This window comes from Gavia stellata, chromosome 1 (assembly GCF_030936135.1).
Source record: "Gavia stellata isolate bGavSte3 chromosome 1, bGavSte3.hap2, whole genome shotgun sequence".
Taxonomy (NCBI): domain Eukaryota; kingdom Metazoa; phylum Chordata; class Aves; order Gaviiformes; family Gaviidae; genus Gavia; species Gavia stellata.
The window spans coordinates 125,940,813-125,966,760 of NC_082594.1; the positions used below are offsets into that span (position 1 = coordinate 125,940,813).

At 42.3% G+C, this 25,948-nt stretch overlaps 1 protein-coding gene across 1 annotated transcript; it reads right to left on the reverse strand.

Moving 5' to 3' along the window:
- Positions 1–1,876: 1,876 nt before the first annotated feature.
- Positions 1,877–24,487, reverse strand: CCDC80 (coiled-coil domain containing 80). Its single transcript, XM_009814409.2, has 8 exons — positions 24,343–24,487; positions 22,062–23,974; positions 17,978–18,134; positions 12,944–13,080; positions 12,159–12,307; positions 8,840–8,943; positions 7,193–7,273; positions 1,877–4,428 (listed from the first exon to the last, which is right to left on the reverse strand). Exons 2-8 carry the CDS (start codon positions 23,961–23,963, stop codon positions 4,082–4,084), a joined length of 2,877 nt encoding a protein of 958 aa, XP_009812711.2. The 5' UTR covers positions 23,964–23,974; positions 24,343–24,487; the 3' UTR covers positions 1,877–4,081.
- Positions 24,488–25,948: the final 1,461 nt, after the last annotated feature.

Below are 25,948 nucleotides of genomic sequence, written 5' to 3' on the forward strand. Positions count from 1 at the left end.
AGAGACCTTTGCCTTGCCTTAAGTCAGAACATAGAAATCAGCCTCATACCTCTAACGACAGAGCATCAAACCAAAGTTGTATGTCTTAAAAACATATGTTTGACCTTCCTGCCTGAAATACCTGCCTTAAGAGAAATGAGATATGGAAATGACTGATCTGCACATTTTATAAAGTGCATTTAGTTCTTGGTTTCAACTCTTGTCCTGCTTAATGATTTTTCCCTCTATAAATTTCACTGATGCTATCATGCTTGACTTATTTGCCAAAGTCTTAGATTGCACAAAAATGCCAGGTATATAACTGTTGATTGAAGCGTTTTCTTGTGCTGTAGAGCTGGTCCTGTCTAATATGTAGAAATCTTTCTGTTGTCTTCAGGTTGGAGGTCTCAGATTCTGTTGGATTGGCCAGGCAGGTTTCTTTTAATAATGGAGGAGAATTGTATATCCCCTTTGCAGCAACAGGAATGTTAACTGCTGACTAAAAATGGGTAAGGATTTGTATCAACTTAGCAATAAAAAAGTGTGTAAAGTAACCTGAAAGTATAACCATGCAATTCTGTGTGGCTGCACTATCGAATAATCGATATTTAGTGCAATAATCGAATTTAGTGTGTACATGAGATTTGTTAGAGGAAGTGACTGTAAACGTTTGTCAGCTGGAGAGCAGCCCTCGTTAGCAAGGGAAGCTATTCTATAGAGCTACACATTTTGGATAGATCATGTGAATCCCACTTGATTAAGTATTTCCACTGTATGGTTGTTGACCTACTCTGTGTTGGAAAGCTTACTATTTTTGTCCTCAAATGACAATAGGGAAATTTATGAAGAGATTTTTGGAGAGCAGCATTAGTATGGCACATAGTCTTTAATGAATACATTGGGCACAGAGCTCTTTCTAAGCTCTGATTTAGAGCCCAGATTCACAAACATTTGAACTTAATTGCTGCTGAAGATGTTATGTTCCTTCCTCCAGGTTTGAGGAAATAGTTCACAAAACCTCTCAGGAAGAGAGATGTGTTCATGTTTCTCTTGTTTATAACAAGCTAATTAAAGCAATATTTATTTTGGTTAATGTCAGCTACTTTGTGAATGTAGCAACTGAGCCATGGTCCTTGAAAGACAGGCTGTGGATGAAAACAGCCATCTTGGAGAAGAATCAAATCCCATAAATATGTATAAGAAAAAAGTTTTTTCTTTATCATGTGGAATCTTTTCACTAAGGGCTGTAGAAATAGGACCTTGATCTCAATAAGTCTGTCCTGAGAGTGATGCTGCAGGGAGAGATCCAGTGCTTTGGATTCGATTTGTGTTTTGCAAAATTAAGTCTTAATTTGGAGTATTGTCGCTCCTGAATGCTTATAGTCTTCAGGGTAACTATATGTTGTTGTTGAAAGGATTTTTTGGCTTGGTGTTCCTTCAGGCTTTGCTTTTAGTTTTCCATAGGGAGAGGCAGGTTGCAAAATCAGAATTTTAAATCATTGCTAAAAGTTTCTGGTAATTTTGAGCCAGTTTGTAATGAAGGCAGGAATCAGCACCAGAATGTGCAATAATACTGAGTCTTCCTCAAATTCTATGAATATTTGAATGTGTGGTTTTGGTTAAGAGCCCATCCCAACCTCCCTTATAAGTGGACAACTTGTTTGGAGTTGTCTTTTTAATGCAACTCCCACAGAATGCCTAGGTTGGGTTTGGTACTTGCACAACTTATCTTTGAATTCTGGAGAGGGGGAAAAAAAACAAACAGAAAAAAACAACCACAAACCAAGAAAACCAATTTGGATCAGGTGTTGTACTCTCTTTTGTAAGTTAATTGTCTCCTCCTCCTGCTCAGCACAGGACATTTAGTTTCTATGAGTTGTAATGTGAGTTGAAAGGGCTTTAATTTAAAGACGTTACATGGAAAACAAGATTACAGAAAAGTTGAAATGAACACCTGAAAGAAAACACCCAAAGATGTTTCTTTTTCTCTACAGGAAGTGGCTGTTAGACATCTGGTATACTTTCCTCTGCTTTTGCTTTAGGCAAAGAAAGTTAGGCAGCTGACCTTAATACACTGATGCAATAAGCACTTGTTTTCTAAAACTGAGCTATAGGACCTCCCATTTTCTTCCAGAAACCTTTCAGTTCTGTGATTCTTTTTTATAGCTTCTCTTTGGTTTTTTGAATTTCTCTGTCCACTGCTTTCAGCTGTGGAAGTGTTGTAGTTAATGAGAGCTTGGAAGCTCTCTGCATGCAGCAGTCCTCTCAGAATGGTTCTGTCAAATGCCTGCCTTCCTCCACTTACCTTCAGTCACCTGAGAGAGGCAAGTCGGGAGCTGCACCCTCTGTTTGTGGTACAGCAGGCAGCCTGCCCCAGAGGGAGACCAGGTTTGTAAAGCTAAGGAAGAACTGGCCAGGCCCTGTGACCTCTCCACATCTGTCTGCCTTTCTGACATTCAGAAGGGGAAGCAAGGTCTGACCTTTTGTGACTGAATTTCTAAAGAAAGGATCTGGTTTTGAGTGAACTTGTTGCTTTACCCAGTTCTGTTTTTGTCTGGGCCAAAAAAAAAAAGGATTGGCGAAATGCTAAAACTCAAACTGTGGGGCATGCTTCGAGCTGTAGCTTCTCCCTATTCCTGTGCTACTGCTGTGATGGCAAAACCTAGTGAGAGTGCCCTGTTGCCTGTATCTATACATGGCACGTGCATCCAAGTCACAGATTATAAAAAGAAATGTGACTGGTCAGGCATGCCTTCAACATTAGAAGTGACCACCGTGCCACTATGAAGGCTTGCATGATACTTTCAGTTCAGAAAATTCCTGAATCTTTCTGCTGGGTCTTTAATGTTTAGAAATCTAACCCAAATGGTGTTGAAAGCATGGCTATGCATGCAGTTCCTGCCACTGACTTCAGCAGGAGTAGGGTGGTGCAACAGATCCGATGCCCAAAGACACCAATGAGACAGGAGAAAACCGTTTCAGAAAGTGTGGCAGAAATAGAGCTGGTTGAGTAGCAGATCAAATTATTCCTGAATAGTTTTATAAACATATAGTCTAGATTTTTTTTTTTTTTTCATGGGGGAGGGTATGAGAAGAAGAGGTAGAAGGAAATTCGAAATTTAGAGCAATAGTTTAATCAAAAACATTGTTATAGAGAGCTAGTTACAACTCATTTAAAATATACATGAATGAGAATTTTTTCCTTTTTTTCTGATGAAAATAATGCTTTTCAGTTTTCTGTATTTCAGGCAATGCTAACTATGGTTGGTGTTTCCACTTAGCTCTCATTAACTTGGATTTAACTGTCAGGTGGGCAGGACGTAAGAGAACAGGGACCCCAATTAAAAGAATAAACGGCCATGCAGCAAGCTTTGTAGTTAAGAACTTTACATTGTATTGTATTGGAACAAATCCTGCCATAGCCATAGATTCTTATTTTCATTGATAAAGTCAGCTAATTACAATGTTAATGCACTGTAGAAGGGATGCTGTCTTTTTAGACAAGGTACTTCAAAAGGATTTTATTATTATTATTGTTGTTGTTATGATTCAAGAGCCTGCCCCATGCTTCTCTCTTAAAATTTTCCTTTTCTGGGAGTCCTGAAGTGTGATTCTTTGCTTGTCTTCATGAGCAAAATGCAATCTCACTTCCCAATAAATACATCTATTTTTTTAGTCCTTAGAAAAAAAAAAAAACCAACTATTTTTTTCTCCTTAGGAAAAAATACTAAAAAGAGCATTGCAATATTTGTTGGACAGTTCGTGTCCTGCCTTACAGTAGTGTTCATGAACTGGGGCTGTGGGTTTTTTTTGTTTGGTTTTAATACAGACAGCACCTGCTGATGCCCTTTGTTTATAAAGGTTTAAAAATATAAAGGAGTCTTTATTGTTTAAAGCTTCAATACTACTGGTTTGAATTGCTTCACTGTAAAGGCTTCTGCATTTTTGAGAAGGCAAATGACCAAAGTCCCTTGATTGAACAGTGGAAGAATGAGGCATGGATATCTAGGTGGCTTGGGAAGACTTTCTGCAACTGGCCACCTATTGCTTGGATAGCTATTAGAAGACAGACGCGGGGCACTCGGAGGCTAAGTTGCTCTTTTCAGTACGGATATCCATGGTGGTAGCTTCCGTGGTGACGGTAGTCATCTTGGTAACCTTCCTGGTATCCCTGGTGATAGCTATGGTAACCATACCCACCATACTCATCATCTGGGCACTGCATGCCGAGCGATTGCTGAATTGTCATTTCCTGTCGCCGAAGCTGCATGGAATCAATCAGATCATACACGATCGCCATAGACCACATTGGAGAAGGATACCAGGATTTGACGTTTCCATCTTTCCCAACTAGAAGCATGGAGAAATATTCTGGGCTAATTTGGAAATAATTTCTAATGTCTTTCACCAAATTAGCTGGGATATCTTCTCGGTCTACAGTAGAGCTTCCTAGAAAGTGATCACATAAAACCAGCATTGATATTTTGTTTAGGCAATGATGATGGTTTGTAGGCAAGTAAGGTAGCAACATGAGATAGGACACAGCCCAATAATTGGCAATGTAAGATTCTTGTCATTTACAAGTTCAGGATTTCCTGGTTCCGAAATGAAACTGCTCTACTGTGAACTAAAGATGTACTTTTAACAGTTTTGTTAGGTTTAGTAAATTTGTCTTTATTCTCTAGGCTGAAGTTACTAGAGTGTGGCACACCTTTTTGTCACCCAACGCACATGCACTTCTTCGGCTTCTATGCTGCTTGGGTCACTGGTTCACATAATGCAGAAGGCATATGTGGAAAACAGTCACAGTGAAAGAAATCACTGGAATTGAAGTGTGATAGTGTGAAGAATTGCAGGATGAATTTGCTCAGCCATTAACAGCAGTAGAGAGCCTTACTCTTGAACTGTCATGATATGCGAGATATGGGATGTGGTAGATGTCATGTCCACTTTAAAATAGTGTTCTAGCGCAAATCTGGTGAACTCCAGGCTTGTAAGTGTGAAGTCTGTGCTGGGTAAATGAGTAGAAAGTATAAGACAACTAGGATCAGTGGACACCTATATATATATGCACGCACATAGACATATACATAGTTGACTTGGCAACAGAACTCTTAGAAAGTGGCATCCTGCCTTACAAACTTGTTGAGGTTCTCTGAAGGAGGTCAGCAAGCAGGTGGCTAAGGGTGGTCTGGCTGATACAGGCTATGTGGATTTCCAGAAGGCTTCAAAAGGAACTTTGATAGCTTTGTTGAAAGGCAAAACCAAGGTGGGAGTGAATGATCAGTTCCTAGAGTGGAGGGAGGTCACCAGTTAAGTCCCACGGTTGGTTGTGCTGGGACTGGTGCTGTTCAATGTATTTGTAAATGATGCACATAAGGTTTGAGCATGGAGGTGAGGAATTGTACTGAGGATTTGGAGATACTCAGTGTTGTAAGGGCAGGGGATGATTGTGAAGCATTGCAGAAGACCCTTGTAAATCTGTGTGACTGGTCAATAAAATGATGGAAGAAATTTTATTCAAATTGAAGTAAAATGATGCACATGGTGAAAATTTTGCTAACTCCACATAAGAAAGGGTGAAGTCTGACCACTACCACTTGGCAATGAGATCTTAGGGCTATGAAAGAGAGTTTCATGAAAGGCTAGTTCAGTGCTCACTAATGGTCAAAAGCTAAACCAGATGTTATAAAACCACGAGGAAAATAATAAAAACCAAAAATGAGTATTACTATGCCACTGTGGAAACCTATCGTTTGTGTGCATCTTGAACACTGCATGCAATTCTGGTTCTCTCACCTCAAAAAAAAAATACGGTAGAACTGGGAGAAGAAGTCAGAAAGGCAACAAGGTTGGTCACAGGTTTGGAATAAACTCTGTATGAGAAATGACCAAGTAAGTAAAGACTCTGCAGTCTTTGGATTGGGGGAGGTTTACAGGATTGTGAATGTCACTGCAGGGATGGATAGGGATTAAATGTTTACCTTTTTTCCTCACACAAGAGGTTAGGGGTATGAAACAAAACTGTAGGGGCCATGTTCAGGACAAATAAAAGGTACCTTGCAGAACTGTAGCGGTTCTTACGGGGGAGTACACATGCAAGAAGTTAGCGTGAATTCAAAGGGAGATTAGACAAGTAAATTGAAAAAAGATCTGTTGATCTTAACAAATAGGAACTATAACCAAGGTCATGAAGTCCTTCAATGAAAAGTAAGTGGAGGCTGCAAGAGTGTTGGTGGAAGAAGTACGACATCTGCTTCCTCTGTTCATATTCCTTCTTAGGCATGGACTTACGTCTATATGCGGTAGAAGGACTAAGATGCTTTCATGTACAGAGCTGTAGGAACGGCAGTGGGATAAATAAGCTGCTTCCTGTCATTGTCCTTCCACTGATGGAGTCGGTCATTGAGATTAGGTAGTAGAGGAACCTGTAGCATTTGAAATGTACCCCGACAGTGAGATCTCCTAAGCTGGGGTGCAAGTGGAATACTTAAAGGGCACTTATAAGACATATGGAGAAATGATTTTTACCAAGGCTCATAGAGACAGGACAAAGGGTAATGGTTTTAAACCAGAAGAGGGTATATTTAGACTGAATATAAGGAAGAGATTTTTTAGGATGAGGGTGGTGAGACACTGGAACAGGTTGCCCACAGAAGTTGTGGATGCCCCATCACTGGAAGTGTTCAAGGTCAGGTTGGATGGGTCTTTGAGCAACCTGATCTAGTGAAAGATGTCCCTGCCCATGGTAGGGGGGTTGGACTAGATGAACTTTAAAAGGTCCTTTCCAGCCCAAACCATTCTATGAAGATGAATGAGGGACCCATATAAGAGAAGCTGCTGGGTCTAGGTTCTATTAGCCCTGCAAACTCTTGAGCATGTAAAAGGCACAGACATCCCTTTGTCTTTGACAGCAAGGCAGGGAGAGGAATGTACTTGGGACTATGTTTAGGTGGGAGATAAAGATGTGAGATGACTTCCAGATGATATTTGGGCTTTTCTGTCCTGAGGAAGCTAGATAATGTTTAGTACAGGAACACCAAGAAAACTGATGGCTTGCTTTTGTGTCTTTTTGTTTCTTAAAAAAAGAAAACCCCAAAAGAGAAAAACACAGTCATACCCATCCCTCTAAAGAAATTACAGGAAAGAAACACTCAGCGCTATGTAATAACCTCCATGGGTAGTTCTGAAGAAGCTGGAACCAGTCACTTACCATTAATTGGATACAACTCTAAGACGCCACCAATATCTTCTCCAAGTCCTAGTAATTTGAGGATAGTTATATGGCGTAGACCTGTGGAGGAAATGAAGGAGGTTTTGAGTTTGACTGGTTCTTTCTGCTTGTTCTCAGGCAGATTTCAGTTTAATTAGTCAGGTCTGTGCATGCTAAATTAGGGGCCAGCCTCAGCAGCCCTCTAGGAAGAAGAGTTACTGATTTCTCTGAGTCTCTGCCAGTCACATCACCTGTCCCAAACATGGGGTTAAACTAGTGTGCCGAATAAATGTGATATCAGTTGCATAAAAGTTGTTGCTAGTGTCCCAAGGGCGACAGCATTTGGTGTGTTTCTGTAGCATAGGGATACAAGCATCAAGCACACCAGTAAATTACAGAGGCTATTCTCCAAATTCAGAATGTCTCTGCACTGTTCCGTTCACAAGTAAAGCTCTTACTTGTCATACACGCAGCAAAGTATGTAGAGGCAATACAACCTATCACAATTAAACTCCAAATGACTGCGGGGAATGGCTTAGGAGAGGCATTCACTTCTTTCATTTGTTCTGGTCAGAGGCTTGGACTGTTGCCTCTGCTTTGAAGAAACATCTTAGGGGCTGTAGAAACTGTTTGTGTAACATGAGTCTGTATGATCTACAAAATCTTTGATGAAACTTTTTACAACTTGGAGGTAAGATACTTGGAAACATATCACTTGGTTAAAACACCCGTTGAGGACAAATGCTTTAGGAACTCACTGGATTTCCTTCAAGCTGTCCCTCACAAAGGGTGGGAAGAATTAACTGTTTTGGCTACATCCCATTCTTCAGAAAGCATTTTACAGTGGTCCCGTGTCACAGTTTACTTTGGTAGTTAGCAAATGAGATGATGCTGATGCTCTCAATGAAAGCCAAGTGATTATGAATAAACAGTGTAGCAGTGATACTGTGCAGATCTCCAGGCATAATTGAAATGTATTGAATTAGTGGCTTTTGAATGAGACCTGTTTCATTCTGTTGTAGGAGTCAAGTCTAGGCCCTGTGTGGTATTTGCATTGCTAGGAACCTAAGTTAAAGAGTAAGTCTCTCAGGGCTTCATAATGGAAAGACCAAAGAGTGTTTCTCAGTCTTGCTCTTAAGTACCTCCTGGAGGAGCCCATCTTTCTCCACTGACTGTGTAGTTGGATCTTAAGTACCTAGTTAGGGGGCTGGGAGGGTCCTTATTGGGTTAAAGCAGCTTCCATTAATATTTTTACAGGTTTTGGCAATGAAGCAGGAAGGAAAAGAAAAAACCTGCTGTCCATGCATTTCCCTGATACCTTGTACTTATGTCATTAATCTGTGCAGTAAGAAAAAGAAAATACGATTGATCTCCTGAAGTACAAGCCTGAAGGGAAGCTTCGGAGTGCTTTTCTGCCTCGCACAAATGATTCCAGGGAACACTTTGTTTAACCATTTTAGCTGTCAGGGTGTGCTGTACTACCTGCTAGGAACAATATTTTCCATTTGTATTTGGAGTAGCTACAGCAAACTTTTCAGTTATCAGTCTCCTCAGACTGTCTAGGTTCAGACTTGAGCAAAGGAATCCATCACATCCCCAGGAAGGATGTGGTTTGGGGGAGCAACAGTGTAATTTCTTTTGACTCACCAAAATTGCAGGCTTGTCCACTGAGAGCAGCAAGCTGCTGGGAATAAGCCCAGTCCTCATCACTGGGAGCGGAGATGACCACCAGCCGCCTTCTCCATCGGAACCTGAAAAGAGAAGAGGGTGTGACAGGGCACGGTCATGACACGTGACTCGAGTCCTCTCAGCATTTCTGTTCTCTGTAGGCTGAGATATGTCATACCTCTCACAACTTCTAAGTAGCAGCTGGATGGGAGATCTTCCCAGTTCTATCCATCACTGGGAGAGGATAAAGCCTTTTTTTGAATTTCACAACTTCAAAACTCTCAAAGAAACATCTGCAGTTTAACCGCTTCGCCAAACAAACACTGCAAAGCTTACAATCTTTGCTCAAAGCCCCCTTCGGTAGATACAACAATGCTGAGAAGTGTATATTCAGGTGAAAGAGAGATTCCTGTAGAATTCCTCACTAGACATTTAGCTTTTACGTCATTAACCACTGCTGGAAGTGTACAGTTATTTTGCAGTCCAAGGGCTGTCTGAGAATTAGGGTGTATCTTCATTTCAGACATAACTCTTACTTCTGTGTAAATACTCACTGACCTCTTTTTCTTCTTTACCACACTTGCTCAAAATACCTTTAACGTGGCTTTAAATCTGAGCTTGTTTGTATGTGTGTGGCTGTGTGAGCCTGTGGCTATATAAGGCATGCATGGGGCAATAAGATAAATCTTTGATTTTTCTTTAATATGGGATGCCCCATCTAACCAAACTTTTGCACAAGGAGCACCTTCCGTTGTCCTCTCGAAGAAAGGCAGTGCCATAAGGACACTTGAAACCTTTAAAGATTCTAACTATAGGGGTTTTTAATACTCTCCAAACAACCCCTTTTTTGAATAAAGGTACTTCTCCATTAAACCTAAATAAATCAGATTTAAAGGAATTTGCAAAGCTGCAGGGATATTTATATAGCAGGAAATGATCTTTTAAATGGATGCAGATGTTACTCTGTTATAATAATAGCCTGCCTTTCTGCAGCACCATGTGAAGATCTCAAAATAAAGGCTAATGTAATGGGTCAATTCTGTTCCACTTGAGAGAAGCAGAAAATATAGTGGAACATGCTCAAAGTCACAGAAGAAGCTGCTGAAAGAACAGGGGATGATGATGTCTTTGTCTTGTTGACCAACTGATAACTGTGTGTATTTTTAGAATTAAAAAAGTAAATCCTTGAAAAGCAAAGCTCCCCAATTTTAATCTTGCCCAGGAGGAACAGCAGAGACATGGGCGTGTGTATACAGGTATGCGAATTGGAATGAGAAGCATTAAGACACGTGATGTGAAGGAAAGGGGGGAAATTTTGTGTTATTCTGAAAATGGGGAAAAAATAATCTTTATGATATTTTGTATAGCAAAAGCACCTGGCTACGTATAAACAATGACCTAGAATGTAAACATTGGATCATATTTTGTCTAGGGCATAAATCAGGATGGAATCTTATCTGTGAGCTGCTTTAAGATACTGTAATTCCCTTCTGGTTTTTTGATTATCTTCTTTGGAGATGCACAGAGCTGAAAAGGGTTGAAAGCCACTCAAGCTGTTTATCCCCTTGCCCCAGGCAATCCCTGTACCTGGAGTGCTTCTCTGGGGCTACATCTTGCCCAGAAATTAATTAAGTTGGTCCTTCACAGCTGCTAGTTTGCCATCACTAATGTACAGATTTATGCCTTATTTCTGACATCAGAAGCCACAGGCCAATACTCCTGACCTGACAAATCTGCCAGACCCTTCTCTGTGTGCATCCTTTCTTCGTCTTCTACCTATTTTGCATCCCATTCTTGTGTGTGAGCCCAGAGAGCAGCACAGCCAGTGTCTTGGTGTTACAGGGGGATTCCCCCCCACAAACTCAAGGATCTTCTCCTGATACATGTGGCTTTTAAGCATTACTCAATCCAGCTCTGGCTCTCATGGTCTCCTTTCACACCAGCCAGGCTTTTTAAGAACAATATTTGCATTATTATAACTGACCTCCCCCATGAGCAACACCAGGGAGATGATGCCAGGACTCTTGTTCAGCTGGGAAGATAATCTCAGACAAAGCTGGAATGAATCTTGCTGGGAATCTGACCAGTTAATGTGGCTGGTTGAAGTCCACTCGATATTTAAAGCCTGATGCTTGTTTCACAGACAGCAAACGCATTCTTTACAGCAGCAGTTCTGTTTGTAGATGTAACATTCTGCTTTTTTCCTGCCTGTTTTTCTAATGCGTGTTTATTATTAGGGCTGTTTGCAAGCAAAGAAGGATTTGGGGCCTGTCACTTTCCAGCATACAAGCTCTTTCTCATGTTGGGCAGCTGTTGCCAAACTGTGGTTCTTCTTGGTGGTCTTGAGGATGAATCACTGAGACCTAAACAGGAGGTGGTGAGGTGCGTGGGGTGCATCTTGTTAAAGGTTCTCTTTCTGTTAAAGTGGCCATCGAATTTTAAAATGTTTATGAACCAACAACCTACTCATTTACCTGTTGCTCCTTTCCCCCTCAAGTCATAATTCATCACGCTGCCTCAGTTATTTTTATAGCCATCTGGCATTAACAGTGTATTCCTATGGATTCTGATAGTAGTGAGGAGGATGAAGTAGTAACAGGTAAAGCCTAGAGTGATGGGGTAGCCCTAATTTCATGTATATTATCCTGTAACAGAGAGGGCTATAGCTGCACAGCTCTTCTGCAGATCTGAATTCCCACAGTGCAGACATGTTTATTGCCTGGAATTTAGGTCTCGCAGGTAGAGCAGTAACACGGCATATAGAGATTACATAAACAAAACTGTCTTTCTGCAGAAGGTCTCTAAAACATTTTGCAAGAGGCATCTGTAAGACCTTTAATAATATGCATGACTAATACTGGCAAACACCAACTGTTATCTCGAGGAGGATGAGAAGGAAGTTACAGAGAATTAATTACTGATTTGAGCTACATGGAAGGGATTAGAATGGGATTAATGAGATTGTGATGGTTGATGATTGAAACACATAAACACTGCTTCATACATTCAAAATACTGAGCTAACATCTGTGATTAATCCTTATTTTCTCTTCTAATGCAAATCAGTGTTATTATCTCTATGTCATGATGGGGGTACTGAGGTACAGAAAGTTAGTGTCCAAAGAATGTGCAGTCAGTCAGGAAACACAATATGCATCCTGACTTCAGTGCTCTGTACAAGACTGCATGTAGCTATGGCTATATCTCTGTATTTGCTTAACAGAAATAGTTGGATGGGTATTTTTCCAATAAGACAATAATTATTAGAACTAGCAGTAGATAAGAACAGAAAGTAATACCTGGATAAGAAGCTCTCAAGGGATTGCTTCTTATCTTCTTTGCAGACAATGCCCTCTTTTTTCTGTCTTTCCATGTCTTTAATTCGTGACTGGAAGGTGTCAATCAAATCAAACACAGACTTCATTGCTATGGGTACTTCATAGTATTGCTGTTAAGAAAAAAGAACAGATGGATAAAAGGATGCACATATTAGCAGTCTTTCTGCACGTCTCGCAGTGCTGTAGGATATATAGAGATTCAAGTATTCCTATTTACACATGGGTAACAAGGCCTAAAACAGATTAGAAACTATGGAAAATATTACTGGTTTTGCAGTCAGGCTGCTCTTTGGAAGTGGCATATATTCAGTATTTGCCCAAAGTGATAAGGCCAGGCCATTGCAGGCAACAAATTGTCATTATATCCTTTTGTAAGGCCATTCAGCTAGAGCAATGCCTCTATGCATTGTGCTGTCATCCTGTTGAGCGGCCAAACTGTGTGGCTTAGAATGCCGGGTACTACATTAAACCCCCTGCCAGTGGGGGGTACTTTTCCTATGGTGTCAGCTCACCATACCAGCAGAAATCCACAATTCCTGAAATCCCCTAACTGCAGAAAATGAGGATAACTACCTAATTCCTGAAAATTTCTCTTACTGTCCTTTTTCTTGTCCTCCAGCGATGGCCAAGTCCTGCATCAGTCTCTTGTGTGCCCCACATGCAAGCCTGTAGTGTAATTTCCTAAAATTTTTCAATTTTTTCTTATTTTTCCAATGCCTTTTCTTTCAAAGAGTCAAAACACTCACCTTGACCTTCATGTCAGTGTCCGTCAGCACCATGAAGAAGTCATTGTAGGTCATCCCGTACTCTTTCCTCAACTCACTGATGAGCTGCTGGTCCACAAGATCTTCATCTTCTATCACTTTCATGGGCTTTTCGTTATCTTAATGTGAGACAAAAGAGAAATAAAAATAGTCATGGAACCACGCAGCACTCTGCCTTTAATTTCACCTTGAAAGAAAGGGGGAAATTCATTTCCCAGCAGCTCTCTTCCTGCTGCATAGGCAAGAAATTAAAAACCATCAGTATGGCACTGGCTTTTAACTGTCCAGTTTTCAACCCCAGTATTTTTTGAAAATCAGTCTATCCTAGGGCACATGCACTTCAGTATTCAATATTTCTACTTGCTTTTGAAAAATCTTGGTTGCCTGCTCTTTCTTGGAAAGATCTTTTAGATTTTTTCAATATGCTTATACATGTATACGCATGTACTAATCATTTCACCAGCTCCTGAAATGCAGCCACTTCTGGAATAGAAAATAGAAACTGTTCAACAATTCAGGACAGAGCTGGAAAGTGCCATATCCAAATGAAACAGCATAGAGAATTTGGGTCAGTAAAATATAGCTAGAACAGCTTGAGGTTGGCCAGGACGCTAGAGTTAACCTTTCCAGTCTTAAAAAATTACATGGAAGGTTTAGTGACTACAAGAAACCAGAAACTGTTTAATGTGTCTTGAATACTGCAGTCTTAGTTCTTCAGCTCTCTCTATATATCCTGCTGTGGCACTCCTCCTCCATCTGCTTGCTGATGTTCATTTCCCATTCTAGTACCCTGACAGGAAAAAACTTAATTTTGAGAATGATTTGTACCTGCTCACAGCTCTACCCTAAGAAAACATTCAGAAACGCTTGAGGAGAAAAAGACCTCTGAAGATAGAGATTTGAAGCATGTACAAGAGAAGCCTGTGGAGGTACTGAGGTTCCTTACTTCCCCTAGAACCAGGGTGTGTTAGGGCCAAGTCCTGAAAGCCTCCGTGTCATCAGCTCAGCCTCAGCTGTAGCATCCAGCACAGCGCTATACAACTGCGACAATGCTGGAACAGGCCTTCGTATGCAACTGTGAGCCTGGAAAGCTAAAGGCAGGCTAAATCACACACAAAGTGAAATGTCACCTGGGCACCAACAAGCTCTCTGCAAACGTTACCTGCTTATGCCCTGTGACACCACTATGAATATGAATATTCATATCCTCACTTAGAAATCCCCGCCACGGCTTAAGTGACCTGCCTGAAGTCAAACAGAGATGCGACAGCTGATCAAGAGCTAGAATCCACAGGTACAACTTTCCAGCCCCCTGCTCCACAGGGGGAGTTGAGTACACAGCAACAAAAAAGATTTGATTCATTATATAATAAGGCATTTTAAATAATTTTCTAAACATCCATAGCCTTTAGGGAGCATACTGATCTGATTCAAATCCTGCAGTAGGTCCAATCTGTGTAGTAGACTGAATGAAACTTCTGAATTAAAACTTTGGGAAAATGTCTGAATGAGAACCTGACCTTTAGGTTTCACATCTTGGACCTGCTTCTTACAGAAAAAAAAACCCCAAGTCTGCAAATGTTAAAATTTGGTTATACTAATCAAGCTATAGATGTAATTTATATGGTTTTACATGGTTATATGTACCTCAGTTGAAAGTTTTGTAAAGAATTATAGGCGTTATAAATTCCCCATTGGATGGGTTGCTGGATGTGCTAGTTGGTTATTCACTTTGTAAAACATAAGTAAATCATGCATCAATGCTTCATAAGTGAGATTTACGTGTTACTAAGGGTAAGCATGACCATTAAAACATAGACCAAAAATTCATACTTATGCCGGCAAACAATTCCCTACAAAAGCAAAAACTATCTCATTGGCCTATATGAAGGTAGAATAATGCAAAATGCATTAGTGTGAAATGCGATGGAAAACACCTCTATGGTGCAGTACCTCAGACCAACTGACCCATGGCACTTCTCTGCTTTAAAAGCTGTAGATATCAGCATGAAGATAGCGCTTTAGAGTTTCATTGTTAGGAGATTTTCTTTCAAAACTTACAATGTAAAGAAGAAAATTAATGACAAGAGTGATACAGAAAAATGTTTCAGGGGAAAAAAAATAATGCCACAAAGGCTGGAATCACTTGGAAGTGATTCTGGGGAGAAAAAAAAAGAAGTTAATCTAATCGCCTCTTTCCAATTCACTACTTGCCCCTGACCTCCACCTCATAAAGGACATCTGGGATCAGCATGAAGAACAATGGGAGTTGAGACTGTCTGCTGCTACCTGCAAAGTCCTCGCTCTCTTTGCTCTTTCTAGAGAGGTCACTGAAGGAGTGTGGAAGCTTTTCTCCATACATCTTTCACAGCTAGACAGGCTGGGAAGATGAATTAGTCTTTACAAATAATTCAAATGAGGTTGCAAAGAAGTTCAGCAGTTTATTGTAGCAGTACAGTGGCCTAATAGATTGAGTATTGGCTTTGATGGTAAGGTAGGGAGCCTGGGGCTGGTGTTTAGTTGACTAAAGCCCTGTTCCCATGAGTTGGGGAAAAGAGACCACATGGCTAACTCAGGGTGAAGAGAAGACCTCTACAGTGACACTCGGCTTTTGTGTCATTTCAGTGGGAAACTGGGAAACGCTCTTTGGTTTCAGTACGAGCTGATCTTGGCCAAACAGTGTTCATGAGCTCTCTTTCATTCACTACTTCTAAATGTGTTTGAAATTTTAAGTGAAAAGTCTTTTCTGTGGACTTTTCTGTTGTTGTCATTTGTACCTCAGTCCCAAGGTGCAGCACTACAAGTAGACCTCATCATGCTGGGTGCTAAGGCTTCTCACAGCATAAATACTGTTAACAATATGTTTCTGAGGAGCTTTTGCTGCCTCTGGTGCTGACCAAGAGAGCCATGAAGAGGCCATGCAAGTAGGAAGGGTAGAGGAGAAGGGGAGGTAGAATAGAAAGAAGTTTGAATTATTTAAACTTTAAAAAAACCTCAGGATTTGGTGTTATGGGCAAAAATGGAAGGTGAACTTCATGTAAAGTTTAACTTACACCCTTCTAAGTCTCCTGCTTTTCTTCAACAAGTTAATTCCTCCTGTGAGAGTTCAGCTGTTATATACACATGTGTGGTTTGGGAAAAGTTGAGTGTAGGTTAAGTTTGGAACGGGCTGAAAGAGTATGGTCTATGTCAGAGTGAATGTCTGTTTATTAGCCAGACTGGAGCTAAATATAATCCTAAACAGTCCACTGACAGGCAGATGGGTCTAGGTACACAAAAAGTGACCTTCAGTAACCTTGGCCTGATGTGGAAAATCCTGTACTGCTTCAGATTTGTCAAGGAGGTGCACAAATGGACAGTCTGGCAGGATTTGTGACTCGCTGTCATTCAGGGACACAAGGTTCCTGAACCCCGCTAGGTCCTCTGCCTCTGAGAGTAGTAGAGGCACAGCTGGAAGCCAGACATAAATCTGGGATCTTCTGGTCTGTTGTATACCAGACTTGAGATACCCTGGAGCTGGTGTGGTCCTGAGCTTTCTGTTCCATCACACATCTCTTCCCAAGGTCTGGTAAAACCAGATGAAATTCCAGAGGAAAGATGTGGTGGACTTGTAAGCAAAACTAGCAGCTTTTATACTATTACTTTGCCTTCGTCCAGCAAAGCATTCATGGTGGTGTTAACCTTTAGACACAGACAGCCATGAGATTGTTTACATGATTCAAGAGACACCTAAGCTTAAGTGCTTTGCTGGACTGGGACCTGAAGTCTTTGTCCAAACCCTACTGTTACAAAAGGAAATGTTCTCACTGACTTTGGTGGGTCCTTCCCCAGGACCTGAACACTGACACCAGTTGTTTCAAAGCTGCCTAAGAGAGGTGGCTGCCCAGTGTCACCCATCGATACGGGAACTCTGTATGTAAAGAAGGCTGAATGAGCTACTTTTCAAGTCCTTCATAGCCTGATTTATAGTGCCTCCAAAACCTCCGGCTTCAGTGAGATGAACCTCTTTAGCCAGCAATAAGCAGTCACACTGATGGGTATCTTGCTTTACGGGTAGAGGTGATAGGACTTCAAATGGTAAACCTTTTAGTATCAGGTATGCTGGTGCAAATTTGTAAGGTTGTCCAAACTTAGAGGCTATGGTTGAAAACTTCTAAATTAATATCTGTTTACCAGTACAGAGGTAAAAATGCTCCTTACTGTGGAGGAGAATACTCACTTTGTGAACATATCAAAATCACTCTTAAGCCTAGGAAAGCTGATCCTGGGAAGGAAAGGAACTCGCACCAAGGGGTCTAACTAGCATGCTTCTCTCCGTCCTGGGTTTAGCCAGTGGGTGCCCCTGAAAAATGAAGCTTTTTCTATGACCTTGTGAGGAGTGCAAAGGCATGAGAAAATGTTATATGGCAGAGCGGGGAGATAATGATGTTGGAACTTCAAAACAGGATTAACTTGGGCCAAGTTTTGAATATAATTTCAAACAGTTCCCTTCAGCATTTCCTGTCCCCAATCTCCTCTCCTTCATGACAACAGCCAGTTTCTTTAAGCAGTGTTTAAATTGTGCTAGCCAGTATCTAGCCACCCATGGCTGATGTCCTGCAGAAACCAAGGGCAGGGGGGCATTGTATGAGGGCAGCTGTTCGGTTAGACAGTGAGGTTGGTGTTCAAGATATTAGTAGAGCTGAGCCTAATTTCCTCTTTCTGTCCCATGCCCTCATCACATTTTTCTGCCTTTTCAGTGTTTCACCGTTTTACTGGCTTTAAGAATGCCCACAAAGAAAGCTGAAGGTGCTCAAGTTATAGCCCTAGAAGCCTAAACATGGAAAATACCAGAGACACTTATGTAAATTCAAAAAGGGTGTAGTTGGCATGGAAGGAGGAGGAATGGATTCAAAAGTGCAACTGGACCACAACAAATGATCTTGCTTAGATCTTGACCCAAGCTGGGGAGATTTCTCCCTTTACTGTCTATATTGTGCCCATGAAATGGAAAGAAATTATTTAAAGAAAAAGAACCTAGCTGGAAGTGGTCAATTTTCATGCTGCTGTTGTTCATGGTGCCAAAAATTGTAATGACTGAGATCTTCCTTGTTGCCATCTTGCAGAAGCTTTCCAGATACTCGTCTCGCTGCTGTACATACATGGTGTTGTCCGCCTTGGGGGTCGTGATCAGCTGGTTGGTGGCAGAGACAAAAGAGCTTGTTTAGTATAAGGAATGAAGCAGATAAGTATTTTACCGAAGGAGAACTAGTCACTTTCTGCAAACTGGGGTTTCTTTTCCATAGAGCTGTTGACAGCTCTGTAGCCTTATTTTATTTCTTTGTGGTTGGAGTGTACTTTTAGGCCCAGGCCTGACCCAAAGGTGTTCAACCAGCCACAGGACAACCTTAGGAAGCACGGCCAGCTGGTGGCACCAGCTCCTCCGCTGCCTCTCCACAGTACGGATAGAAGAAATGGCACTGGATTTTACAGAAAACCAGGTACTCTCCTATTAACCCTTGCCCTGCCAGTCCCGCCAGGTCTCCCTCACAGCCTTCAGTGGTGCCATGAATCTAGGATTCCCCCTACTCACTTACAGTGGGAGCACTGGGAACATGGTAGCCGCTCTGGCCTCATCCCATGGTCCAGGCAGGGCTCCCGGTGGCTGTTTTAACTGTCAAGGGGTGAGTACAACTAGGGCTACATGAATACTTATGTAACTGATGGCCATATAAGAAGACCCCGAAGACTTGTGATGGCCACTGTGACCTCAGCTGAAAATTGCTGATTTAGCTTTTGTTTGTTCTAAGCCACTTCGATGTCTTACGGGACTTATATTTGCTGGGAAGGCATGGCTATGGGGGAAGAGCAGGAGGAGAAGCAATTACAACAACAAAAGTATAAAAATCTCTACAGCTTATAGTACGTGTTTCAAAGCCTCCTAACAATTGCAAAGATTTAACTCTTAAAAGTTTAAAGCACAGAACTGAGATCCTTCAACAGGGACTGAGATGCAAATATTCCAGGGAAGGTGTGTGCGTAGCAACAAGCAGTGGTCCTATGCAGCAGAAGGTGGAGAGGAATGCCGCAGCTCTAGCAATGTGATCATTCTAACTGGCAGCAGTGAACTGCGCTCAAGCATCTGCCACTGATCCCCCAAACACAAAGGGAGTTGGAATCTGGATCCAAATTTTATGGTTTAAGGTCATAAATAATCACCAGAATCCTTCAATTGCAAATTTATGCTTTAGCCTGTAACAGGTGCAGTCATCTTTTAGCTGCCTTCTTAAGTTTGTACGGCCTGGAGGCCAATTTTTACGATATACTCCTTATAAATCCAGTTCATCAGTGTACTGAAATGTAAGAGGCATTTCTGGGCTTATAAGATCTGATTCTCATTTATGCAAAGGCCCCCTGGCATGACTACAGCATTGGGACATGAAGGTGAATGAGAGTCAGACGCAAAGAGGATTTGATTTCTGGGCCGTAACATGTAACATGCTTTTAAATTGCATAGAAATGCTTCAAATGAAAACAGGATCATGAAAAGGATTTGAGGGCTGAGATCAAAACCAGACCATTGGTTTGTATTGTCCTCCTAGTTTCAGAGACCGTAAGCAGGAATGCACAGTCAAGTCTGAATTTTATCTACTTCATCAAACCTTGTAGAAAAAAGCAGGGAACATTTAAGAGGCAAAGCAAACTTTAAATCAAAGCTTTGTGCTAGGACTGTTTTAACCCAGGCAGTTTTAACCCAGATATACACAGTATCTATCTGCATTTGCATGCACATGTGTGTATGTGTGTATATGTGCATGTGCATATAAATGGAGTGTTATATATTCTGTCAGTCTGCATTTCGTCACCACAGAAAAACAAACAAAAAACCCAAACTCACTGAGCCAAGACTTCTCAACATTAGTAAGACTGCAGTAAAAGCTCCGCTATGGAGAGGTGGGGCAGCAGGACTCAAAACCCATACATTTTTTCAGTTTCGGCAGCTGGGTCCTATATTTGTCATTAACTGAACTTTACCCAGAATAGAGTTCAAAATTCTGGATGTTTGAAATTCACACTGAAATCTGCAATCTGAAATCCTTAATGATGTGTAGGACTTAAAAGCCCACGTCTCTCTCAAAAGACTTTTGGGAGAGGACTGAAACAACGTCCTTGGGAGCCAGTCTATTAAAGTGTCTGAAAGACAAAAGTTTAGCAAAGCAATGGGGAATAACTCGGGTAGTTTCTCAGCAGTGTGGGCAAATTCTCTAGAGGGGGAGTTTGAAGACTCATGAATGGCAGACTTCATCTAGCTGGAAGGACTGACCCTAAGGGAGCTAAAGAGTTTGATAGGAAGGGATGCAAATAGGCATGTGTGTGGATTCAAAGAAACTTGAGAAGTTCTTTGTTTTCCACATGTGCCCTGAGCGGCAAAGAGATAGTAGAGTTCGGCCACTGCTTTTACTAATGACCAAATCAAACCTATTCTCCAAGAAACTTCAGAGCAAGCAGGCTGCGGATGGTATTAGATACTGGAAAAGTGAAGTGCAGCGTGGCATAATCATTTGTCTTCAGTGAGTTCTGGCTTGACAGCCTGAGATTGTGCAACTCTCTTCTTGGAGATCCAGCTGAGAGATGGCCTAGTATCAGAAGGTTCAAATTTCAGACCAGTATTTAAGTTGCCAGGACTGTGTTAGTGTAATGAATTAGCAGCCTGACATCTGTGAGCTCTGCTTTTGGCTCTTTTTTGAAATTTGTTTTTATTTGTCCTGATGCTGCACATATTTTGGAAGCCACAACATTGAGATAGATGACTAAGTTTCAAAGATCCCAAACTTCTGTGCAGTTTCTCTCTCTGAACTTTTGATTTGATTAACTGTTAGTTAACAAGTAACTAATAGGCATTATTTGCAACATTCAATCAAGTTCAAAATTTTCAACTATGTGGCTCTTTTCCATTTCCATCATGTTGGGGAATGCAAGTCTGCTCGCTCCGCACAGCCCCTACAGCTGGAAGAACGGGGAGGGGGAGAAGAAAGTTGGCTTCTGCTCAGGTCCGTGAATCATCAGTAGAACCGTTAATTAAATTCCAATGGTTGAAATCTTAGTTTGGCATCTTAGCTATTTGTATTGGAATATGGGGCATGAAAGTCAAAGTTATGTTTGTGACACTGACTATTGGACAGTAACTGTGAAACAGGCCGGCTTACAGTGGAATAATTGCAAGCAACCAGCTCCCACAATAATATTTTTAAAGAACTGTTTTTCCAAGTGTACCTTTCAGGGTATGTGCCATCTGCCAGAAAAAACATTTGTACTACAGCTAAAACTGTTTCCTGTCCCAGGTGAAGTGTTTTTTTAGATAAGTAGTTGGAAAAACATACAACACTATTAAACCCTGGGATAAGTAACTCCAGACCATGCTGAGTTTCTCAGACTTGAAAACTTACCATAGTGTTATAGTTTAATAAAAACAGCAGGGGAAAAAACCAAAACAAAATAAAGTTTGCACGGGATCTCTGAAGATGCCTAGGAGATTTGAATGCCAAATTCCCATCAGAAAGAATAGCAAATGTAACAATCCTACCTCGGGGCATCTGATCATATGCCTTTGTGCATATCCTCAGTCAGACATGCACTAGTACTGCCAAGCCACCTGGCTTGCTTCCAGTTTTAGGACACCAGCACCAATATAAAACCGGTGTGCCAGCTGGCAGGACATGCTGAGCATCGAAATGTGGTAACGTTGGCCAGTACCCAAAGCGATGAAGGGATGTAATCCACACTGGAACTTCGTTTGATCGATCATAACTATACAGATCCTGACACCTACATATCCACTGGAAACAAAATAATCTGATGGCTCATGGAAGTGACTGGGATGAGGTTTTAGCCTAATTCCTGGCTGACTGATGTTCATACTGCATGTAGGATTTCCGGCATGAGGCCGCGAAACCTTCCCTGTTGGAAATGATTGTTTGGGTCTGGAAATTTTACCTCTTAAACAAAAGCACCAAAAAAGAATAATACAAAACCATCATAAACTTTCTGTTACGCATATTCCTACTAGGAGGGAGATATGACTTCATTGACATAGTAAGATTCAGATGAATGAGTTACTTACAATGAGCCGCCTTTTGCCTTCAAAATATTCCAGGAGGTCAATCACCGATTTCCTGGGAGGCTGTAGGAAAGGCTTCTTGTTGGGCTTGGGGAAATCCTCATTCTCAGTCCTGCTCCCCTTCTTGTTCTTCTTGCTACGGTCTTTGTCCTGCTTGCTCTTTTTCTCAGCTTTGTCTTTCTTGGACTGCTTCTCGCTCTTCTGCAGCTTGTCAGGTCTGTCCTTCTTCTTCTTCTTCTCCTTCTCAGGTTTCTCCATTCGCTCATGCTTCTTTGATTCTTTTCCTTTCTTTGGAGGAATATTTCCCACTGCAATCTCTTCCTCTAAATGGGAACTAGCAGGCTTGCTCGGGTCATATTTATCTTCGTATTCATTGCTCAGTATCTTTTCTTGGGCCTTCTTTTTTGGTGGTTTAGTCTTAGTTGGTTTGTGTTGCCCTGGTGTGACATTCAGGTCCCTATGGTTATAGTCCTTCCTGTCTGTTCGGTTATCTTTAAATCTACCCACATTTGCCTTTGTATAGTGCACAGAGGGAGCTGTTGGGACTTCTGTGAAACTGTCATAGCGAGCAGCTTTGCTTGGTTTCCGTGTGGCTGCCGGGTGTTTCTCTGGGTGGCCACGCTGCCGGTCCCTGCGGTTTGCCTTCCACACAGGAGAGTAGAAATCTTCAGAGGCTGTGAGTCGTGGCGTGGTGGCATCGGGGGCTACTGGCAGCCTGTGGTACTCTGTGGTGGAATGTGATTTTGTGGTCCAGGTCCTCTGCGTGGTGGGGAGGGGTGTAGTTGTTGTCGTAGACCGGCTTGCTGTTGTCACCGCGCGGGTGGTGGCACGGGTAGTTGTGGTCGTGGGAGGGAGGGTAGTGGTCCTTACTGTAGGCAGAGGAGTGGCCACCGTGGTTGTCATTGGTTTCCTCACTGTTTTGATCCTTGTTGGCTGATTATTGCTCCTCCTTGACTCCTCCTTCCTTGCTGACACCTGGACATGTCCGCTGCTAGGGGTAGGCTGGGTGCTGCCCCCGTTATTGCCTTCCTCAACCACTTGTCCCTCCACCCCAGCTGCTTTGCAAGTCTGGATGAAGCCCTTCTGCCTCATCTTCTCAATTTTTCTCATGGGGCTCTGATCAATAACTTCGTACATGGCCTCTAGCCTGACTGGATAAGGATACCTTTCCTCCACCTGCAGAGTTTTCTTCAACAGCACCATGCCAAATTTCCCCTTCTCCAGTTTCAGAAAGCTCATGAGCTTAGGTATGAGGGCAGGATCTAGTGGCTGCTCCAGGATTTTTCCTTCGTTGGTTATCCTTCTGACTTTTCCCCCTTCTTCCCCTTCTTCATGGAACAACACAATCTGCTGGATGTGCCTCTCAGCCAGTTCACAGTAAACATCGTTTTTCAGCAGGCTCATCATGAGCCGGTAGTAGCCCTCAGAGGCATGGGGGGCAGAAATGACCCACACCCGATTTTTTCCAGCAAAGCTGGCCAGGACATTGGGAGAACTTGACCCCGAGGGGAAACGTACCACTCGTGACTGTGAGGCAGAGGATATCCCTTCATCCTTTATCATCTCGGACTTGGAGTATTTGGCTGCAGCTGTCAGTCTCTGTACCCGTCTCATTCTGGTCCCCGTGCTCCTGGCCTGGGAACGCACTTCCCCTTGCAGGAGATTGGCAGGTGCCTTCGGAGGTGCTGAAGAATCCCTCTTGGTGACGGGGTGTTGGGGATTCGGGCTTGAAATCCTCAGGGATGCTCCAGACCTTCTCAGGAGGCTGCTTGGAGCCCTGTAAGCCAGGGGCACTTTCCTAACTCCATGGCTCCCTCTCTCCGGTAGCCTCCCCGTCTTCTCAGAGCCGCACACAAGCCACGCTGCCCACAGCAGGGCTAAGCTGAGAGCTGGCCTCCAGTTCATTGTGCAATCCGCTTGCAGGGAGGAGGAGAAAGAGAAAAAGTTAGATGTTAACAGCATGATGGTATCTTGCACAAGGGATAAAAAAAGCAGAGCGCAGGCTGGCTAGTTTTTGTGATTTCAAAGTGCTGGTTACCCCTCAGTCCTGCCCTGGTGGCTTTGTAGTTTACAGTTATTTTTGGAAAAGCACAAAATGGATCATTTCATGCAAAAATGAGATCATCCGTCTGTAACATGACTCTGTCTAACCAAATGGACACTGTGATCTGCATCCTTCTCTCTCTCTGTCTCTCTCACGCTCTCACATACACACATGCAAACACGCACAGAGAAAGGGTCCAGTACGTAGAGCAGAAAGCCAAGAATTTGACTTGAGACTTACACTCTCAGGGAAGTTCCCCTTCCAGAGACGAGGTTTCACGTCTTTTTCCTTTAAAAGGAGACCAATGCCATACAGCTTTGCTGCTGCCCAGTGATTTATCTTTACACTGCCCAACAGGTCCCAGAGCCTGTCCGTCTCTCTGTGTATCTTTTAACTTTCTTTCTTCTTCACCTTCTTGACAAGCGGGATGAAGTTAGCGGAAATTTCCTTTGGGATCTCTGCTTCTCCATTTACCTGCAGGTCTGGCTTTTTGCTCTACCGGTTACCCACACAGGCAGGGATTTCATTTAAGAAAAGGGAAATCCCAGCTATTCCGAGTCTCTCTCTTTTAAACTTCCCAAGCTTCCTTCCCACTTCTTGCTTCCTCAGTTCCGTTTAGCTCCTTTGTTTCCAGAGAGGAAAGCACCAGCATTAATATATTTTCCAGGCTGAAGAAAAACACAGGAATGTGATGCTGGAAAAAAAAAGGACACTTCCCTTTCCCCTTTCTCCACACTTCAACAAAAGCAAACGGTAAAAGACTCGTCTTTTCTTCTCTTTCCCTTCTTGGCTGGCCACGGTCCCAGAAATGTCAGGGTAACCCCAACCCTGCTCTGAACCGGCCTCAGACAACGGTGGCCACTGGAAATGGGGGAAACTTCACTCAGGATTTAACAGCTCAGCAGAACCCGCCTCCTCCCCACTCTGACACAGGGAGGGAGGAGGAGGAGGAAGGCTCTGGGGGCTGAAACGCTGCACAGCATCACAGAGCACTTCAGAGAGGGTGACTCCAGCCTTAACTCTTTCCTTAACACATCCCAGCTCCTTGGCGCTCCCCAACCTCAGCTTTCTCTTTCCTCCCATTAAACAGACACCGTCTGGATAAAAAATAGTCCCATGAGAAGTGTTTCCCCTTCGGTGTCAATAACAGCTCTGGTGTTTAAGAGTTACTGGTTTTCAACACCATTATTTCTGCCTCCTGTTCCCCTTTTCCTTGTTTGTTTACTTTCTGGGAGAAAGTCCAGTGAAATTCAATTTCTTTTCACTTTCCAACCAATTTCTCTTTCAGGTCCTCATGTATGTTGGTATAGTCTGTTCTGCAAACATCCTATGGGTATGGCTGTTTGTTAATTTGTAGTTTTTAAAGAGATCTGGATGTTTACTTTATTATTGTATTAAAATTAGAGCCGCATGTATTTCCCATGAATGTGCACTAGCAGTTTAAAAAAAAAAAAAGAGAAAAGGTGCAAAAATACCTAAAGAGACATGGGTAGAGACAGGGTCACGTCCTTTGCTCTCCCTTCATGGTGTAAATGACACCATTCTATTGAGCTGACGTAAACTGGCACAGCTACGCTGCCAGCACCTGGTCTTCAGCCGATTCACACTGGCTTCAGTGTGTCATGCACCTTCAGTGTAAAACACCACTTAATTGTAGTTGATGGGTAACACCTAAAAAATTCCAATTACTTAATGCTACTTGTACTGTTTTCCGAGATTTCATTTATTTACAAAGATGCTGTTACATTTCCATGATAACATACTGGATTTGACCTCAGTTATCTTGGGGCGGGGGGAAGGCGTACCTTCTGCTTCTCTTGAAATTAATATTTCAAGGATAAAACCC